This window comes from Trachurus japonicus, chromosome 24, assembly GCF_045865225.1.
Source record: "Trachurus japonicus isolate A0001 chromosome 24, Traja_1.0".
Lineage (NCBI taxonomy): Eukaryota > Metazoa > Chordata > Actinopteri > Carangiformes > Carangidae > Trachurus > Trachurus japonicus.
Genome location: NC_140930.1, coordinates 14,066,898 through 14,084,716, shown reverse-complemented (window position 1 = coordinate 14,084,716; position 17,819 = coordinate 14,066,898). Strand labels below are relative to the sequence as shown.

The following is a 17,819-nucleotide window of genomic DNA, read 5'->3' as shown; positions in this document are numbered from 1 at the left end:
CAGGACGATCTTTGAAATGAGAGAACAGCTGACATCACCACACATTTCATTTTTTATGTCCTAAAATACAATAAAAAATTGTATCTTTTAACATCTTTTAACGCTATTTAGCAATAACTGATGTGTGTGAAAATAGAATAAAATCCCTCGAGTCACATCAAGGGGTTTAAGTGATCGAAGGTCTAAGGTTAATATATTTATGTGTATTGACCCTGTATTGGATAATATTGCACTATCACTGTTCCTGCCAATCCTGATGGTTAATTAACTTATTTACTCATGATCGATACGGCTCCAGCTCGCCCAGTGACCTCCGGGAATTCTCTTGGGAAATGAAGGCACGGGAATGTTCGGTGGTCAAACACGATGCCGCAGGGGGCGAGACGAGTAATTGCATTACATAAGCATGTCAGATTCAAGCAAAATTAATGTATAGAATCTAACGCCTTAAGGTGGTTTAGTGCTATTGTGTTCAAAAGACTTTTATTTATTCATTTTTTTCACAGAAAGGAGCTGTTGGTTGAGTCGATGCCACAAAAAAAAAAAAAACAGCCAGGAGAGAGCTGGCGGAGTTAGATGAAAATAATTAATAAGAGTTATTTAGCAGGAATTGATTGCTGCTTCAGCTCAGTTTCTTCATCCAGCACCAATCGCATTTAGTGTATCCTCGACTGAACCCAGCTCCTGTTAATGTGTCGCAACACTAAAAAACTCTTAAAAACTTAACAGATTAGTTTTTACTGCCCACCTCTGTCCTGAAGACACAAATTCACCATCAACCACAAAACCTTCTGCACAATCATGATTATGTCTTCTGAAGTAGGATACGATGGAGAACAACTAAAAAAAAAACAGACACGATTTCATTTAGTGTTTATAAAATGTAAGAAGTAGCAGAGGTGGTAGTAGCTTTCACCATTACTGCTTGTGTTTAGAAAGATAAAGGAAAATGAAAAAGTAAATATGAAGCAGAAAACAATTACAATGATTGCAGCGGCTGGAAGAGTCATTAAACAGGTCTGGTGAGATGTACAGTATCTTAGCAACAGAGGTGATCAGATTAAAGCCACTATTTCTTAACTGCCATCTGTCTTAACCCTTATCTGACCACACACACTTAATATAATTCATCAACGCCGTGTACGCTTAAGACCAGGGACAACTGTGACTTACTGATTTATTACAATGTTGATGAAGATGTTTTTTGAATGCTTTCACTGCAATATTAAACTCCTTACAAGCCAATCAGGCCTCCGCTCCCCCGTCAAGCCCCCACAGCTTCATTTATACACTCAGTGCAATTACTATGAAGTTTTCACATCTAGCACAAAAATGACAGGACGACTCGGCCAAGAATAAAACTTACAAGTCAGGTGTCTCAAGATGGATTTTACAGTAATTTATGTACTACAGAACAGCAGGACTGCTGTGTTATTACAAAAAAATGTAATATCTGTCTGAGAAGATTTTAATCCAGGTTATTATATATCTCTAAAGGTGGTAAAACAAGGCCAGTGTGTAACTCTTGATTGCAACCCCCTATTAAATGTTCATAAATAGTTTAGAACTTGATAGATAGATTATAACAAAAACAATAATGGATTTGTATGAAAGCATGAGGACATAAAGGTCTTTTTTCTAATATATATACACACAGTATCATCATTATCATTCAAGATCAAGATTGTAGAAAAATAAGCATATTGTTTGATTACCAAATCAGGTTAATAGTTTTTCTTAATCGATTTTAATGATATTTCTAATATTTGATTATGAGCAAAAAAAAGGGGCCAGATACAGTACAGAACTTTTTCAGATACAGACAAAAATATGTTGTAGATGTTATAAAAGATAACCAAATTAAGGTAAAATAAGATTAAAAACCTCCATGTGAATTGTATTCCTCGTTAGATTTGTGAGCATTTTGTACTGTACAGTGTAGATGTCTCGTGTTATATAACAACTCATAGTCACAGGGTCGCCACTGGTGTGATATGTGTCCACAAGTGTTCACAGGTGAGCACTGCTGCGCGGTGATAATGAATAATTCTGCCGTCAGACAGTTCAGTTTGGACTTTGGACAGTTTTCACATAAAGCTCTCTAATAAGCCGTCACCCGGGCTCTGCTCTGCTCTGCTCAGCTGACACTGCCATGTGACATGTCAGTGGCCTGAGATGAGCTGTGTGTACATAAAGTGTCGCCCCGTCACCTTTCCCTCCCCCCAGGTCCGACCTCACACCAGTGGAGGTTGGCTGTCAATCAGATGTTTCCAGGCCACTCAGCGTGAAATGATAATGCTGCTGGGTGCTCTTCCCTTTCGTGACTGCCACAGATGTTGTGACTCTTGAGGGGCACGTTGAAAGTAACACAGGTTCACTGTCCATAATGTTTTACATCACCTGCATTAAACGATTGGTTCGCTCAAAAAAATTGCTGGGTTAAAAATAACACAGCCTTAAAGCTACTGCTGGGTAACATGGGGACAAAACATACTGTACTGTACACTGGATTGGTTTGACCCTAAGTGTTTTACCATTTACCCTGGTGTCATTGCCTTGTTTCTTTTGATGATAACATCATTATTATTATTAATGGTATAATTTAACATTACATAATATCTATTCTTGTTGTTTTCTTAATAATAGCATCTTATGCCCAAGGCACAAAATGTGCTAAAACGGTTGAGTGGTCTTTTGTAAATACTCATCCATGTTGGTCTCAGACTGTTAATCACACATCAACTACTTTGTGTTGCAATACAGCTGATATCTAAGTTATCAAGTCATGTTGTGTGGAAGCATCGCTCACACACACGTTTCAAAATACAGACAAATGCAAATATTTGAAAGGCAAGCACATGAATTCATTTTCAAACTATAGGTTATTTCAAATTCATAGCTATCTGTCCACAGTAATTTACAGGGGACAAGTTTGGTAGTTTCATCTCCACAAAGGATTTTCTGAAGCTTAGTCAGTGTGACCTTCATCATTATGACATGTTGTTTTATAAAAAATTAAAAAAAATTGAGGCTTACCTGGTCCTGGTGTGATGTCATCCAGCATGGTTTCCCTTTTGAAGAGCAGAGGTGAAGAGTCAGTCACCACCAATAGGAGGCCAGTGTTCAAAAAAGTTTTCCTGTTGCTGTGGGGTAAAGCTTCTGGAAGTCTGAAAATATTGTTGTTAACAAATGTTAACAGGTGTTGTTGTGGGTGTTCAGGAGGCATCTATAAGGCAAGAATATCAATATATGTAAATTTAACAGATCAATTACTTAAACATACAGTGCATTCAGGAAAATATTATATAGTTATAGTTATTTTAGAGACAGCAGCCAATGCTTTGCTGTCTTAAGGACGGAAATGCCTTGTATAATGTGTGACACCACTTAGCTGCAAGCTAGCCCTGTAGCATATAAAATGGTAAGTTAGCAGCTACAGTAATGTTCCTGATGCTAGCCTTTATAAAGCTAGAGGCCATGAGAAGCTAAAGCTATCTTTGTAAATGCAAGGCCCAGATGTCAGCAGCTTGAGCTAGCCTAATATCCACAGGTTAGCTAATACTACCCTTCCCTGGAAACTTACGAAAGCATTTGGTAACACTAACTTCATAATGTTCAAACATAAGACCACTGTACTGACCAACAGGTAGAACTAACAATGTGACATTTAGCCCTAAAAACAGTTGTGTTACATTTACTCTAAGTATTTTAATTAAATACAAAGAGGTTTACCAGTTTATTGATTTAATCTGACATTAACCACCTTCATCGTACTTAATCCTTAATATTATTGCTGCAACCTAATTACTCACCTTAGCCTCCAGGTGTTTCCAAAAGAGGTGGTGCCCAAACATTTCCCTCTTTTATGCTCAAACTGACACCATCAATGGTGTTGTGGGTTATACCAAGACTGTGGGGGTGGTCATGAATTAAATGTATCATACTTGCAATTTATTTTTGACTGATTGGAGCAATTATACACAGTGTTTCCAAACTAGGTTTCATGTTTTGTGTGTATTGTTACTTTTTACTCAGAACAGTAACTTGCTGTCACCAGTCTTTTTTACATAAGATAGGCTGGTTGCCCTGGAGAGAGTTTTGGTTCTGTCCACCTGATTGTTAATTAAAGAAACAGACTACATAAGCAGTTGTTCTTGCTCAGCCAAGAGAAGGATGTCTTTGCAGAGGTGAGTGGTTGATCGTCTTGTAGGCTACTGCCTAATGCAACAAGTGATGGTGAAGTGAAGCGCTCAACACAGTTGCATGTTTGTCTCAAATGAGAGCTTGATGGGAAATCAATAAAGATAAGGGTCATTTTACATTGGACATTCTTTTTGTGTGTAAATAGGTATATGAATAGAGGAAGTTGTTTGGTGTCTCAGGTAGTATCACTAAATGCCACTGATTTATATATACCGCAACAGCTTTGATGTTTAAAGGCAAAACTTGGCAGCTGATGTTGCTTTGGTTTTGTTTTTCATTTCAGTTTTAATATTAATTTCCGATCTATGCTCAATGGAAAGATTTGATATGTAATAAATGTGTCATGGAGTTTTTATATTCTCCTAAGAAACTTGGTGACCAAAGTACCTGACTACAGTATTTTATCTTACCACTGGTCGTCAAAGTTAGCAGCAAATGTTATTGAATATATTTTAACTAGATAATATAATGGAAGTCCAACTTGGCAGCCACAATAAGTTTCTTCACATTTCATTGATTTTAGTATTGCTATGCTGAAACTGTTTAAGAATTTATCATACTATTAACGTTTTTAGTTAGAAATTCAGGTAAAATACTCTCCTTTCGAAATTGTCACTCCTCTCAGTTAATTTTTTTTTTTTCTTTTTTTTTCTTTATTTTTTAGTATTTGTTTTATGGTATTGCTTTTATTTGTGGCTTTATGCCTGCTGAAAACTGTTGCTGAACTCCTGTAAACAGCATACATTGTATTTGGATTCTACTTGATGCCATCTGGTTTCCCTTTAATTGCTTCTCTTCCCCTCTCTCTGCTCATATACAGTATATATCTATAGTATTCTAATACAACTCTCCAATAAAGCTGTTTTGTCCCCACAGAATGAATCCTAATGACTTTGGTGAACCCTTGACTTTACACTTTATTATTTTCTATGCTGTTTGGCAGTTGCAGTGTATCAGGGGCTTTAGGTTTAATATTATGGTGATGTAGATTTAATGTTAGAATTCTGCATCCCTTGTAGTATACCTGTAGTCTTGTTTTATGTCACAAATTTCACCTCTGCCCCACTGCAGTAAAATTATCCTGCACTTAAACCAGCCCAATTCCCATGTATATTCATCCCAGGTATGTCCTAATTCTACGAGGCAGATGCACAGGAACTCTAGTCACAAGCAAGCTCGTTTTTTTTTTTTTTTTTTACATTCATGACAGCGTCTGAGCAGAGTTATGATAGCTAAATGTTAAGTGGTGGGAGCCAAGAGGCTTTACTGCTGTCTGCAGTAAGATGAGAGATGAGACACTTCACAAAGAGTCACTGAGCAGACGACTCCTTGTTCTCATCAGCTGTCTGGGGAGTCACCAAAAATCCTGTTTAGCACACTGTATCACCGGAGGAGTCAAACAAGGGGAATAGCTTATAATAAACTTGCTGCTGCAGCTAAGAAAAACTGTATGTGATGATGTTATGTTAACTTGCTCTGATGTTTGTTGTGTCAAATACAAGAGATAATTAAGGTACAGCTATAGGTAGTTTGCTATCATAAAAAAGCAACAGTTCAATATTGTGATCAGGGTATTGTGATAACATGGTTTGGATTTACCTGTGATATACATTCCTAACTAATATGGAAATGTGATTGCATTCGTGATATTAATCCTTTTTATATGTCAAAAAGCCACGGACTTACCACATAACTGAGGGACAGCATCTTCATGAAAAGTGTATGCCTAGTGCCTGTTCTAAATTTAAGCAGTGAGGCCACAGAGGGGGGAAATTCAGTGTGGTCCTACTTTCAAATGATGATGGTCCATACCTGGTCTTTGACTCCCCCTGCTGTTCATCTATAGAGCTCATCATGGCACCTTTACAGTTTGCTTGTAAACTGCTGTTTGACCATAAATACAATAACTTCCCTCTGAAGGATGAATGAAAATACCAGAGAAAGATATGGGACTTGATCCTAATCCAGAATATATCTATTTACTGTTATTTATTTGATCAATCTTGCATGTATAGGCTATTTGAATAGTGATGTGCCTCATTTGCAGGTCACTTTGAATAAAATATGACTACATGAAGCCTAAATGTACCATCGGGATGAAATGTTGTTTCATGGCCTAGAAGCTGGCCTCACTCTGGTTCCCTTGGCAACAAAAATAATAGGATTTTTTACAGTGTTTTTTTTTATTACTGCTAAAAAAGAAATTGAGAGAAAATCTTTTGTTTTTCTTATCCATTTAGTCCATTTAGTTCATTAAAACAATCTTCACAAATGAACACCACTAATTATTTTTTAGGTATAATATGCCTAATTATAATCACCAAAAGTTAGGCTACGAACTGCTCGACAGTCGCATGATTCAATCGTCATCTATTAAACCTATTTGTAGTTTGATTTAGCGGACTTACACCTTCTCAGCTTCCAAAGTTTAGCACTAGTTTGCAACAGTGGGAGTATAAACACAACAAGGCTGTCAAAAGGACAGAAGATTGGTGTTCATGTTTTAAGCAACTACAATGAACTTTAATTTTGTGTTGATTTTGGCGACCCCTGTGGACAAATCCTCTCCCCGTATCAGCCATGACAAAAATATAGCGATGAACTTGAGCTCGGTTTTTACTGGCTAGTGTAGCAACAACTCAATGCCGATTTATAGACTTGTCAGGCGTGCCGCTATAAGTCCTAAGGGTTATACTGTACATAGCCTACATACATTTTATTTCCTCCATTTCCCCGTGATAACGAGATAATATTCCTCTGTTTTCTCATGATAACAAGATATTTTTCCTCAGTTTTCTCGAGATAACGAGATAATTATTTTGAGAGATCATGAATAAAATGTGATACGCCTGAGATTTCCATCGCTTGTGACATATCATGCTGTCGCCTTGAACACCAGTGTAGCGTGCTGTGAGTCGTTTTGTCCGATGGACCGACCCGACCACTGCCTCCCGAAGGTGGCTAAGGGTTAGCAGGGCCGTTGTATAGGGGAGAAAGGTGATGATAATTCTAGGGGCCCAGTGCCCATGGGGCCCACAAAACACAGTCTAATCTTTGTATGACTGTCTGATTTATTCTGCTTAAGACCCTGACTAATACTCATAGTAATGCAGCATTAGCATAAAAACAAAGTAGGCTAAACAAAAAATGATAATACATACGTAGTCTAAGAAAAAAAACTGGAAAAGTTAGGGGGTAGGGGCCCACTTTAGTATTCTTTAGGGGGGCCCAGAATTCCTAGCAACGGCCCTGAGGGTTAGACTTTTTAGAAATAGCTTATCTTGCCTCATTTGCTGTTGTTGGTCATACAGAGACATCAGCAGAAAGACTTGTGCATATCCAATTAAAAGTTCTTTGTAGCTGCTTTAACATCCTCAAAAGCCTCTGTGGACCCTCACTTTAGGGCAGGCCTATGAGGTGTGTCTCAGTTCAGGGTTTCATCCAGCTACTTAACTGGTTATGAAATGTGAAATCAGAATTAAATTTAAAACTCAGGCATTCACTGAGGTCGTGTTGTAGCCTATACAGTCTATGGTTGTAGCCTACATTTAAAATGTCTTCAGTATCAACCACAGTTCCTATTTCAGACCCATTCAAACACCCCCAGACGAATGACGGAACCGGAAGTGCTAAAAAAAAAGGGGGGGGGACAAGGAAAGTTCAATTTTTGTCTTTCACTGAGTTTCCAATGATACGATGTAACAACATGATTTTCGATTATAACTGCGTATAACCAGAGACGTTGAGCAAATGAAGCATGAAAAATAAACACCATACACAACACAAAACTTCAACAAAATCTGTCAATAAACGTTGAGTTGTTTTTGTTTTGTTTATAATTTGGCCATGAAAATCAATCGATTTGATCTGATTATTTTGTGTCTATTTTATTTAGGCTACTCACTTCCACTCGGTAGCCCACTCCTTTTATATTATTGGCTCGGCGCGTTTCCTCATTTCCTACAGGACGTGAAGGCAGCGCGCAGTAGTCAGCTGACTCCGACTTGTCATGTGGCGTTTACAGGCAGAGGAGATCCCTCAGAGGGAATAACAACCACCGTGCTCTCTCTCTCTTCAAACAAACACACAAAAAGCAGCTCGGTGGTCTGGTCTGCTGCCCCTCGGTTTTTTGTTTTAATTTGTTTGTCCCCTTCGTGTGTCCAACATGGCTTGGACAAAATACCAGCTGTTCCTGGCGGGACTTATGCTCACAACGGGCTCCATCAACACATTATCTGCAAAGTGAGTAAATGTGATTATGTTTATTTCTTTTCAACTGGTGGAGAGGCATGTGTTTGTAGTTAAAGTTAATTAGCTATAGTAGAATTGGCATATAGCTAACCGTCTGCTTGGTTGCTAAAGATATGCTAGATGTTTTTTGTTTACTACGCGTTTATTACCGCGTTATGTTCGTTTAATAATCGTTAATTCACGTGTAGTTCAGTTATAGCTGCTTTAGCCATTAGCATGTCACATTAGCCACCGGTAAATAAAAAGACATGTGGCTAATGTAGCCGGCGTTACTCATTGATTTGTACCAGGAGGTTGTATAAAGGCTTTGTGTGTGCAGACTTAGCCTTAGCTTTGTAACAAACCTGTTTTGATGGGTCATGACTCAGGTATCCGTGTCATCACAGAGGTTAAGTAATAATAGACCAGTTCAGCCTCTTTGCAGATAAAACACACAGCAGCTTGCAGGAGTGGGCTGCAGGCAGCTAATAATATCATTTGGTCTTTTAAGATAATCAGGAGACCCATTACGTTTCTTCAGACCTGAGAAGTGAGAGGTCTTCAGATAACAACACAGAAACCCCCCCAAAGATGGTCAACTCAAAGTGATACCAAACAGTGAAAGCAGCAAATACTCACATTTGAGATACTGCAAACAGCCAATCAGCTGCTGCGTTATTATTCATCCTGGAATGAGACTTTTACTATTGCTGTTAAAATCGGTTATTTGCAACTAATATTTTTAGCTCCCAACAAGTCATCATAAACTCAGGAGTCAAACTAACATCATTTTCTATATTGATACATTTTTCTATATATTTCTTTTCATTGCCTGATTGATCATTTGGTCTTTAATACATCAGAAAGTAGCGACAAATGACCATCATATCACCAAGGCACATGTTCAGATTGCGGCACAACAGTCCCAAAGCCACATGTATTTAATTTTATATTATACAACATAGAAGAAAGCAGACCATATTTTATATTTTTACTTTGCAGAAGACTAAAAGTCAAATAAATGTTGATTTTTGTTTTTGATTTAATATCTTACATGTCTCATTGGTGGCACGTTAGGTTTGCCATTTGTGGTGGTGAAACAAGGGATTCAGCTTCTTTTACTTCTCCAATAATCTATGAAGTCAGCTCTCTGTGGTTTGACACACACTTTTGTGCCCACGTGTGGCTTCTCTCAGCTCAAAAAACTGCAACAAATCCCAGTTTGAAACCACAATCAGACTAAATGGATCAGACAAAACAAGCTGCGGCACAGCAACTCTCAGGTAAAGTTTCACTTCGGCCACTTGAAACCAGTCTCGTCACAGTTGCCGCCTCGCTGGTTTTATAAAAGCTCTTAATGTGAGATCAGTCACGGCACATAGTTTGATAGTTGCGGTTCAAGTTCCCTCTTTTGTTTTCATGGACCTGTGCACCACGTAAAGACGTTTCAACCACAAACGAAGAGGACTGTCATAGCGGATTTGGCTCACTCAGCAGCAGCAGCAGGCCCACTCCAGTTCCCTTGGCGTATTGATGAGCTCACAAGTTGCTGCGTTGAGCTTTGGAAGTGTTGTGTCATCAACTTTTTTCTTTTTTTTTTTCCCTTGTCATGCATTTTGAATCAGACAGGACGCTCACATGCAGGTCATGCTTCCTCTGACTCGCCGTGTATAAAGCCTTATGCTTGAGCACTCATTAACTTCTCAAACGACTTCATCAGGTCATTTTGTCTGACTGTACAGTGTTTTATGTGAGAGGACACAATAAAACAATTGTGTCCTCAATTATGAGAGAAGAAGAATGCTGTGTCTCTCAGGTGATTGCTGGACAGACAGATGTAATGTCATAATTTAAACTTGCTGAATACAGCAGGGAAAATAAGAATTGAACGCGTCAACATTTGTCTCAGAAAATATATTTCTAATGGAGCTATTGACATGAAATTTTCACCAGATGTCGGCCACAACCCAAGTAATGCACACATACAAAGAAATCCAAACATTTATGTCGTAAATTAAGTAATGTGTAATAAAGTGAAATGATGCAGGCAGGGAATAAGTATTGAACACATGAAGAATACTGTCAGTATTTAGAAAGTCATCCTGTTTTTCCGTTATAGTGCCGTTATCCAGAACTGAAAGAACAACATTTTACCATAAACTGGCCACAACCAGGTCACAACCTCACAAGATTTCTGACAGAGTCAAAAGAAAACTAAGAAGAGTCAAGGAGCCCTGACAGAGAGCTGTAGAGAGACCTGCAATTAGCTGGTTCAGTTATATAAAAAGAAAACCTATATTGAGTAATGCATTTAACCACCATGACCTCTATGCTGCTCACCATGCAAGTCTATTGACGCGTTCAATACTTATTTCCCCCGCTTGTCAGTTTATTTCAAGTTTATTTATTCATATAGCACCTTTAACAGCAAATAGTCTTTGCAACTGTGTAAAATGCAGGTTGTATTTCCCCTATACATTAGGTACCAACACAGTCCAAACGGTTTACTTTCATGTATGACAAAGACAAGCAAAATTTCCCATTTGAGAACCTTGAACTAGCTTTTTTTTTAAAGACAGTTATCCATACCTGTCAAGTATCCCGTTTTGGCCGGGAAAGTCCCGTATTTTACCCCTCTTTCCCGCCGTCCTCCCGTATTAGTATTTTCCCGTAAATCTCCCGTATTTTAACCCGCGTTATTAAAAAATAATAATACCCCGGGCCAGTCCCGGCGGCACCCCGGACTGGACGCTGCTATTTCATTTGGGTTTTGGTTTTTACCTCGGAGTGGCCAACTCTCTATTAATCCTATCTTGGTTAGCGACGATGAGCGTGCTCGTCGTCACTATGTGCGAGTACCATGGATGTATTATATTAACGGCGAGTACACAGTCCAAAGCCTACATCAGCGCGGCACTGACTGAGGTCCTGCTCATCAAGCCTGTAACGGGTCGACCCGCGTTGTTGCAAAAAAAAAAAAAAAAAAAGACTCCGGTTGTTGCAAAAAAAAAAAAAAAGACTCGTATTTTCCGCGCGAACACGCGCGGCTCGAACCAGCGCGTCCACACCGGTCGAGTTGTGTCGTCCATGCTCACTTAACCCAAAAGAACAGCTAGGCAGCCCAGTCCAGAGAGCAACAGAGAGGGACAGCAGAGTAACAGGTGTGTGTGTCTGTGTCTGTAGCCTACCTGCTGTAAAAGACAGGGTCATTCTATTAGCCTCATAGAAGGCTGAAAATCCCTGGACATATCTGCTCCAATTATTCAGCAGTGTAAAGCTAAAGCATGTGTGGGCCTTCTGTCATATAGATATCTGACAGTAGCTCCAGCTATCAAAATACAGATGAGAATAGGGCAGAAGTTGTGGAAGAAGACAGTGTGGTCTGAAAGAGCTTCATGGTGAAGCAGAGGAAAGGGGGCCTTGAAAGGCAGGTCCAGGCCAAAAGATTTTAAAAAAATTAGTTTTGTTTTTGCCCACCAGCCACAGCTCCACACTAAACCAGTTCTGAGTTCACTTTAATACACTTTCATTCTTGCAGTTACAATGATAGGAACCTCAGTCAGTACTGAATCTGCTTTAAAAGAAAAAAAAAATGAAGCAATGTTGTCTTTTCCCTCTGTTTCTCCTCAGAGTACACCAGAATGCCTCATTTATGTGTTAGAAAAAAAAAAAAAAAACATTATTGTTGTTGTGACTATTGAGGTCAGGCACACCTGGATTTATCAGTTTGTCCAATAATGGCAGACGGGCTGGCTGAAGATCAGGAAGTAGTGCAACTGTGCATAAAGCCAGTGATTTTAGCTTTCTTGTCTTAAAATGTAAGGGATACTGGAGCTTGGTTGGGGTGGCAGCACTGTTCGCGGCGGGTGCCGGAAAATTTCCCTTATTTTCAAATCCAAAACTTGACAGGTATGCAGTTATCAATCATTTGTCAAAACAGTTGTATATTGGTTTTCTCCCTCCTTCCTATAGGTAATGTAATCAATACATTTTTGCATCTCCAGCTCTGTGGCAAAACACATTTTAACTGTCTTGAGCATGTTTGACTTTGTTTTATCTATAACTAAACTTTAAGCATCTTCTTATCCAACAGATGGGCTGACCTGTTTTCAGCGAAGGGTTGCCATGACGATGCCGTACATGATTTCAATCACCCATTTGTACAGGTAACCTACAATTTTCTGCCGATAGTAACAGATCAGATCAGTAAATAACGTCTCAGGCAGCTGTGAATTAATGTGTTTCTTCTCTCTTGTCTCCGTCCCGCTCCGCCCGTCCAGGCCGTGGGTATGTTCCTGGGCGAGTTCAGCTGTCTCGCCGTTTTCTACATCCTGCTTTGCCAAGACAGACGCAGACCGGAGCGTAGGATGAACCCAGGCCAGAGCTTCAACCCTCTGCTCTTCTTAGGTCCTGCCATGTGTGACATGACGGCCACCTCCATCATGTATGTTGGTGAGTGACCGAAGCCTCCATCTGCTCCTATAGAGTGTAGAAAAAGCTGCTGATTGAAATTGCTCAGGTGTTGTTTTGTTTTTGAGCTTTTGCAAGCTTGTGTCCTCATTTACCCCTCAAAGGTCAAATGTAATGACTCACAAGTTGCGTGAGTGCAGCCAAACAACAAAGATTATCTGCTTGTTTTTCCTGCCTTTCTTCAGGAGAATAGATAAATCAGTCAAAGTTAAACATGTTGTTTATCTCAGTGTCACTTTTTGTAATGTATTGAGCTGTTTGAACTGAAGAAAGCTGAAGAAAAAGTGTGTATTTAAAGAGGAAATATGCAGGATTTGATGCTTAATGATGCTACATTTTTACCTTAATTAAACAGCTTTGGAGTAACTGATGGTTTTATAAATGGCTTAACTTGTTACGAGGGAGAACAGAGGCTCTCTACCTTTCACTTGCCTGACACTTATTGTGTCTCTTGGATGAAAACCAACCTTGCAAGATCAGAGCCGCTGCCCCGGTGTCCCAGCTCTCATGTCTGGGCACCGTGACCCAAACACCCATAATCTCTTGTTTATGACAGATTAAACTACACAAATATACATGTCTTAACGTTGTATTTGATATATAACGTTATCTACGGCTCTATTGATTGATTTCTAAATGCACATGGCCGAAAGGAGGGTTAGCAAAACGGCGGAGAAGCGACTGGGTTTACGTAGTTCCTCTTTAATGTATTAAATTGATCATGAATATACAAATAAACCCATGAAAATGCTTGTTAAATCTGTCCTAATAAACCATTTTTATTTATGTATCAATGTCTTTCTGTTTCCAGCCTTGAGCATGACCAGCGCCTCCAGCTTCCAGATGTTGCGTGGAGCTGTCATCATCTTCACTGGTCTGCTGTCGGTGGCTTTTCTGGGCCGGCGCCTGCGGGCCAGCCAGTGGATCGGCATCCTCATCACCATCCTGGGCCTGATTATAGTGGGCCTCGCCGACTTCTTCAGCGGCCACAGCGGCGACACGCACAAACTCAGTGACGTCATCACAGGTAAGGTGGATTCGTTCTTATCGAATGCTTTATTTTCTGTGATAATGAGCTGTCTCCTCGGTGTTCGGTGCAGGTGAAACTAAGACGAAGAAGTGCAACAAGTCAAATGTGTCACTAGCAACTCATCGCTTCTCTTTGTTCCTGCAGGAGACCTTCTGATCATCATGGCTCAGATCATCGTGTCAGTGCAGATGGTCCTGGAGGAAAAGTTTGTCTACAAGCACGACGTTCATCCTCTTCGTGCCGTTGGTACTGAAGGTACGGGAGTCGTTTGTCTGCAGTTACATAAACGCTGGTGTCAGCGGGTCTGTGTGAGTCTGTGTAATGCACAAAACGACAGAGAAATACACGAAGAGAATGAGCCAAAGTCCTGAGATGTCAACGATGAAGAATGCAAAGGTCAAACATCAACAAACAACAGATAGACCACTTTTATCAGTTTTCGACAAATACCCGTCATAGTCTTTGAAGGTGAAATACCTATAATATAGAGTATTGTAGCACTGCTGCGACTTTCTGATATATTTGGATATTTAGCCACATAGCATGTACAATACATTTTATATTTTAAATCTAAATCTCATTTAATTCCTCTGAGACAATCATCATTTGTATTAGTTTCCTTTATTGTCAGGGCTCTCAAGTCTCAGGCATTGAGCGTGAGACACACACGCATTTTAATCAATTCACATGCTCACACATGACATTTCTCACGCTATGAAGTTATAAAACTCGCCACACATTAATAAGTAATGTATGAATGAGTGAAGCAAAGGCAGATTGCTCTGTTTAGTCCATCCATACAGCTGGCCTGAATTAGCCACCTATCAGCCAATCGGAAAATAGTATTCCTTGTTGCCGGGTAAAGTCTAGGTTTCGGCAGCGCTGCAAGCACACGCTCACTGAATTCTCTGAATGCTCTGACTGCGGGCACAGGTTGCAGACAGACCATAGGGCCATGTGGACAAATGCCCTAACAGTTCCACCTGGTAGAAAACTATATATATATATATACACACTATGAATGTGAATGTATAAAAAAAAACCTCTAACTCCAGGCTAAGTTCAAAACTCGAGAGCCCTGTTTATTGTGATGGGTTGCCAGATAAATCTAAAAAGTGGGATCATAATTAGAGAGGCAAGGCGATTTTATTTGTATAGCCTGTTTTTACAAAGTGTGGTAACACTTTATAATAAGTACACACTATTAAGCATTAGTTAAGCAGTAATAAATACTGAATTATTCATTTACGTTTACATTTATAACGCATGAATACTCAGTATGTAGTTTATAAATTCAGTCAGTGCTTATCAATGATTAGTAAAACATTTTTAACTGTGTTTATAAACAACATAACTAATGAGTATTCATGTGTTTTAATTAATGAATTCAGTATTTAAAGCTTAACTAATGCTTAATATTGTGTACTTATTATAAAGTGACAAACAGTTTGTCTCAAAGGGCTTTACATGGCATCATTACAACATCCTCTGCCCTTAGACCCTCACATCAACTGAGGAAAAACTCAGACGTGCAAAGGTTGTTGTATGTACAGACAAGGAAACGGTTTACAACATGGAATATGGGAAGACATAGAAATGGCTAACAAGAGCTGATGAAGGCAGCTTCTGATGGGTGGGAAAGGCAGGGAGAGCAGGCCGGAGTACTGGATGGCAGGCTGGTTTAACAGCAGGGGGAAAGGAGGCGATGCAGAGGAAAACAGGGAATGTATCAATGCCAATCAAAGATGTTGATTTATTTTTAGACTTACCCTCACAATTGAACTTTTCTGTGTCCAGGTTTCTTCGGTTTCTTCGTGCTGTCGCTGCTGCTCATCCCCATGTACTTCATCCCCGTGGGCGACTTCAGCGGAAACCCCCGCCAGGTGCTGGAGGACGCGCTGGACGCCTTCTGTCAGATCGGACACGAGCCCCTCATCCTGCTGGCTCTGCTGGGCAACACGGTCAGCATCGCCTTCTTCAACTTCGCCGGCATCAGCGTCACCAAGGAGATCAGCGCCACCACCCGCATGGTGCTGGACAGCCTGCGCACGCTGGTCATCTGGGTGGTGAGCCTGGCGCTGGGCTGGGAGACGTTCCACGGCCTGCAGGTCCTCGGCTTCGTGGTGCTGCTGCTGGGAACGGCCCTCTACAACGGACTGCACCGCCCCCTGGTGGCCAGGATACCGTGCTGCGCCTGCCTGGTGGAGGAGGAGGAGGAGGAGGTCAGCCCGGGAGAGAGGGAGAGACTGCTGAACGACGGCGGCAGGGTGCAGGCCGGAGACGAGAGCTAAAAACTTGTTTTAACACACTCGGTACAGACGGCATCTCACAGAACTGGACTGTCTGTCACAGACGCTGCACCTTTCATGAATGCTGTCACTGATAGTCTGTTTTTAAATAGTTTTTTTTTTGTTTTGTTTATACCTGAGCTGACCTCACACACTATTTAATATGTGAGTGTGTGGAGGCTTTAAAAAAAACACATTTCACATTTTTTGGGGAAAATGCACTTATTCCCTTTCTTGTCAAGTGTTAGATGAGAAGATTGACTCCATCAGAAGACGCTATTTCTCAGCTTTTGTAGAACTGTAACAAACAAGATGCAACATTTGACAGGCTGGATGTTTCCACATGTTTCTAGTCTTTATGCTAAGCTATGCTAACTAGCTGGTGACTGTATGTTCATGCTTATGGTGCAGACATAAGAGAGCTGTCAGTCCTGTCAGCTAACACTGAGCAAGAAAGGAAATAAGCATTTTTCCCAAATTGTCAAACGGAGGGTGGAGGTCGTCTAAACAAGCTTTTATATTACAATATGGGTTTTTAATGGAGTCCTTTAATTTTAAAGATTTGTTTTTTTTTCTGTGTCTTTCACAAACAAAACAAGGCACCAACAATTGCTCCCCGATCCTCTCCTTTGTTTTTCGTTTTTAGAAATGAAACTTGAACTTAATAATTTTTTTGCGTTTTTATGGGTAAATCACTGAAGCAAAGGAGGAGATCAGATCGATGTTTTATGCAGATTATCTTAAACAGTTGGTTTATTGTCACTTTGCTCCTGATGCTGATTTATTATCTGCACAAATTGTTCTGTTTGCAGATTTTAATGTCTTGTGATCGTTTTAAAAAAGAAAAAAAAGATATGGGATTTATTTTTTTAAATGTTGCTGACTGTGCAGTTTGATTGTGCCATACTAGTGTTTCCACTGCCAACTCACTGCAGAGACACTACAGAGACAGGTCAGGGGAATCGAACTGCAGAGCCACTTTGTTATGTAATCTAAGTTCAGGTGATCCACTTTCTTAATCTTAAGCAGAGGAGCAGTTTTAAAAGGAATCTGTCTGTGTGTCTGTTCTCTGACCTTTGGATCAGAAAGTCGGAGCTCATACACCATGTGATCTGCACTTGACCTGTAAATCCTGCTTCTCTTTCTCCTTTTCAGTTTTCTCAGGCACTGGGTGTAACGTACAGTAAAAAAAAAAAAAAAAAGGGAACTATCATTAAATTACACTTGTTTAAATGGTGCAATGGCTTTTTTACTCTGTGGCCTGGATGTAAAGTTGTGCAACTTCTTCTCTTAAAATCCTATTGTACTGGATCCAGTGGTCCATCAACAGAAAGTTAATATTTCTGATTATCAGTCGATCATTGGAGTGTGGAGGAGTGTTTCATATACCGGTATGTTTTTTGTTGTTGTTTTTTTTTAACTAAATATTGGACTGAAGTTGTAAGAATGATACATTTTAAGACTTAAAGAAATGTATTAATCAAAGCAATGAATAGATAAACGATGAAAATATTCCTTAAAGGGATAGTTCACCCAAAATTCAAATTTCACTCATTATCTACTCACCCTCATGTCGACTAAGGGCTGGGAGAATTTTC

General features: G+C 39.8%; 1 protein-coding gene across 1 annotated transcript; it reads left to right on the top strand.

Moving 5' to 3' along the window:
* Nucleotides 1-8,289: 8,289 nt before the first annotated feature.
* On the top strand, nt 8,290-17,458 carry slc35f6 (solute carrier family 35 member F6). The gene is made up of 6 exons (XM_085770087.1): nt 8,290-8,445; nt 12,527-12,599; nt 12,714-12,885; nt 13,715-13,930; nt 14,078-14,188; nt 15,731-17,458. The coding sequence occupies exons 1-6, from the start codon at nt 8,369-8,371 to the stop codon at nt 16,222-16,224; spliced, it is 1,143 nt and encodes a 380-aa protein (XP_085626213.1). The 5' UTR covers nt 8,290-8,368; the 3' UTR covers nt 16,225-17,458.
* Nucleotides 17,459-17,819: the final 361 nt, after the last annotated feature.

Coding starts and splice junctions, on each gene's coding strand:
- slc35f6 (XM_085770087.1), top strand. CDS start 8,369: ATGGCTTGGACAAAATACCAGCTGTTCCTGGCGGGACTTATGCTCACA. Junction 12,600..12,713: donor TCAATCACCCATTTGTACAG/GTAACCTACAAT, acceptor CCGCCCGTCCAG/GCCGTGGGTATGTTCCTGGG. Junction 12,886..13,714: donor CACCTCCATCATGTATGTTG/GTGAGTGACCGA, acceptor TTCTGTTTCCAG/CCTTGAGCATGACCAGCGCC.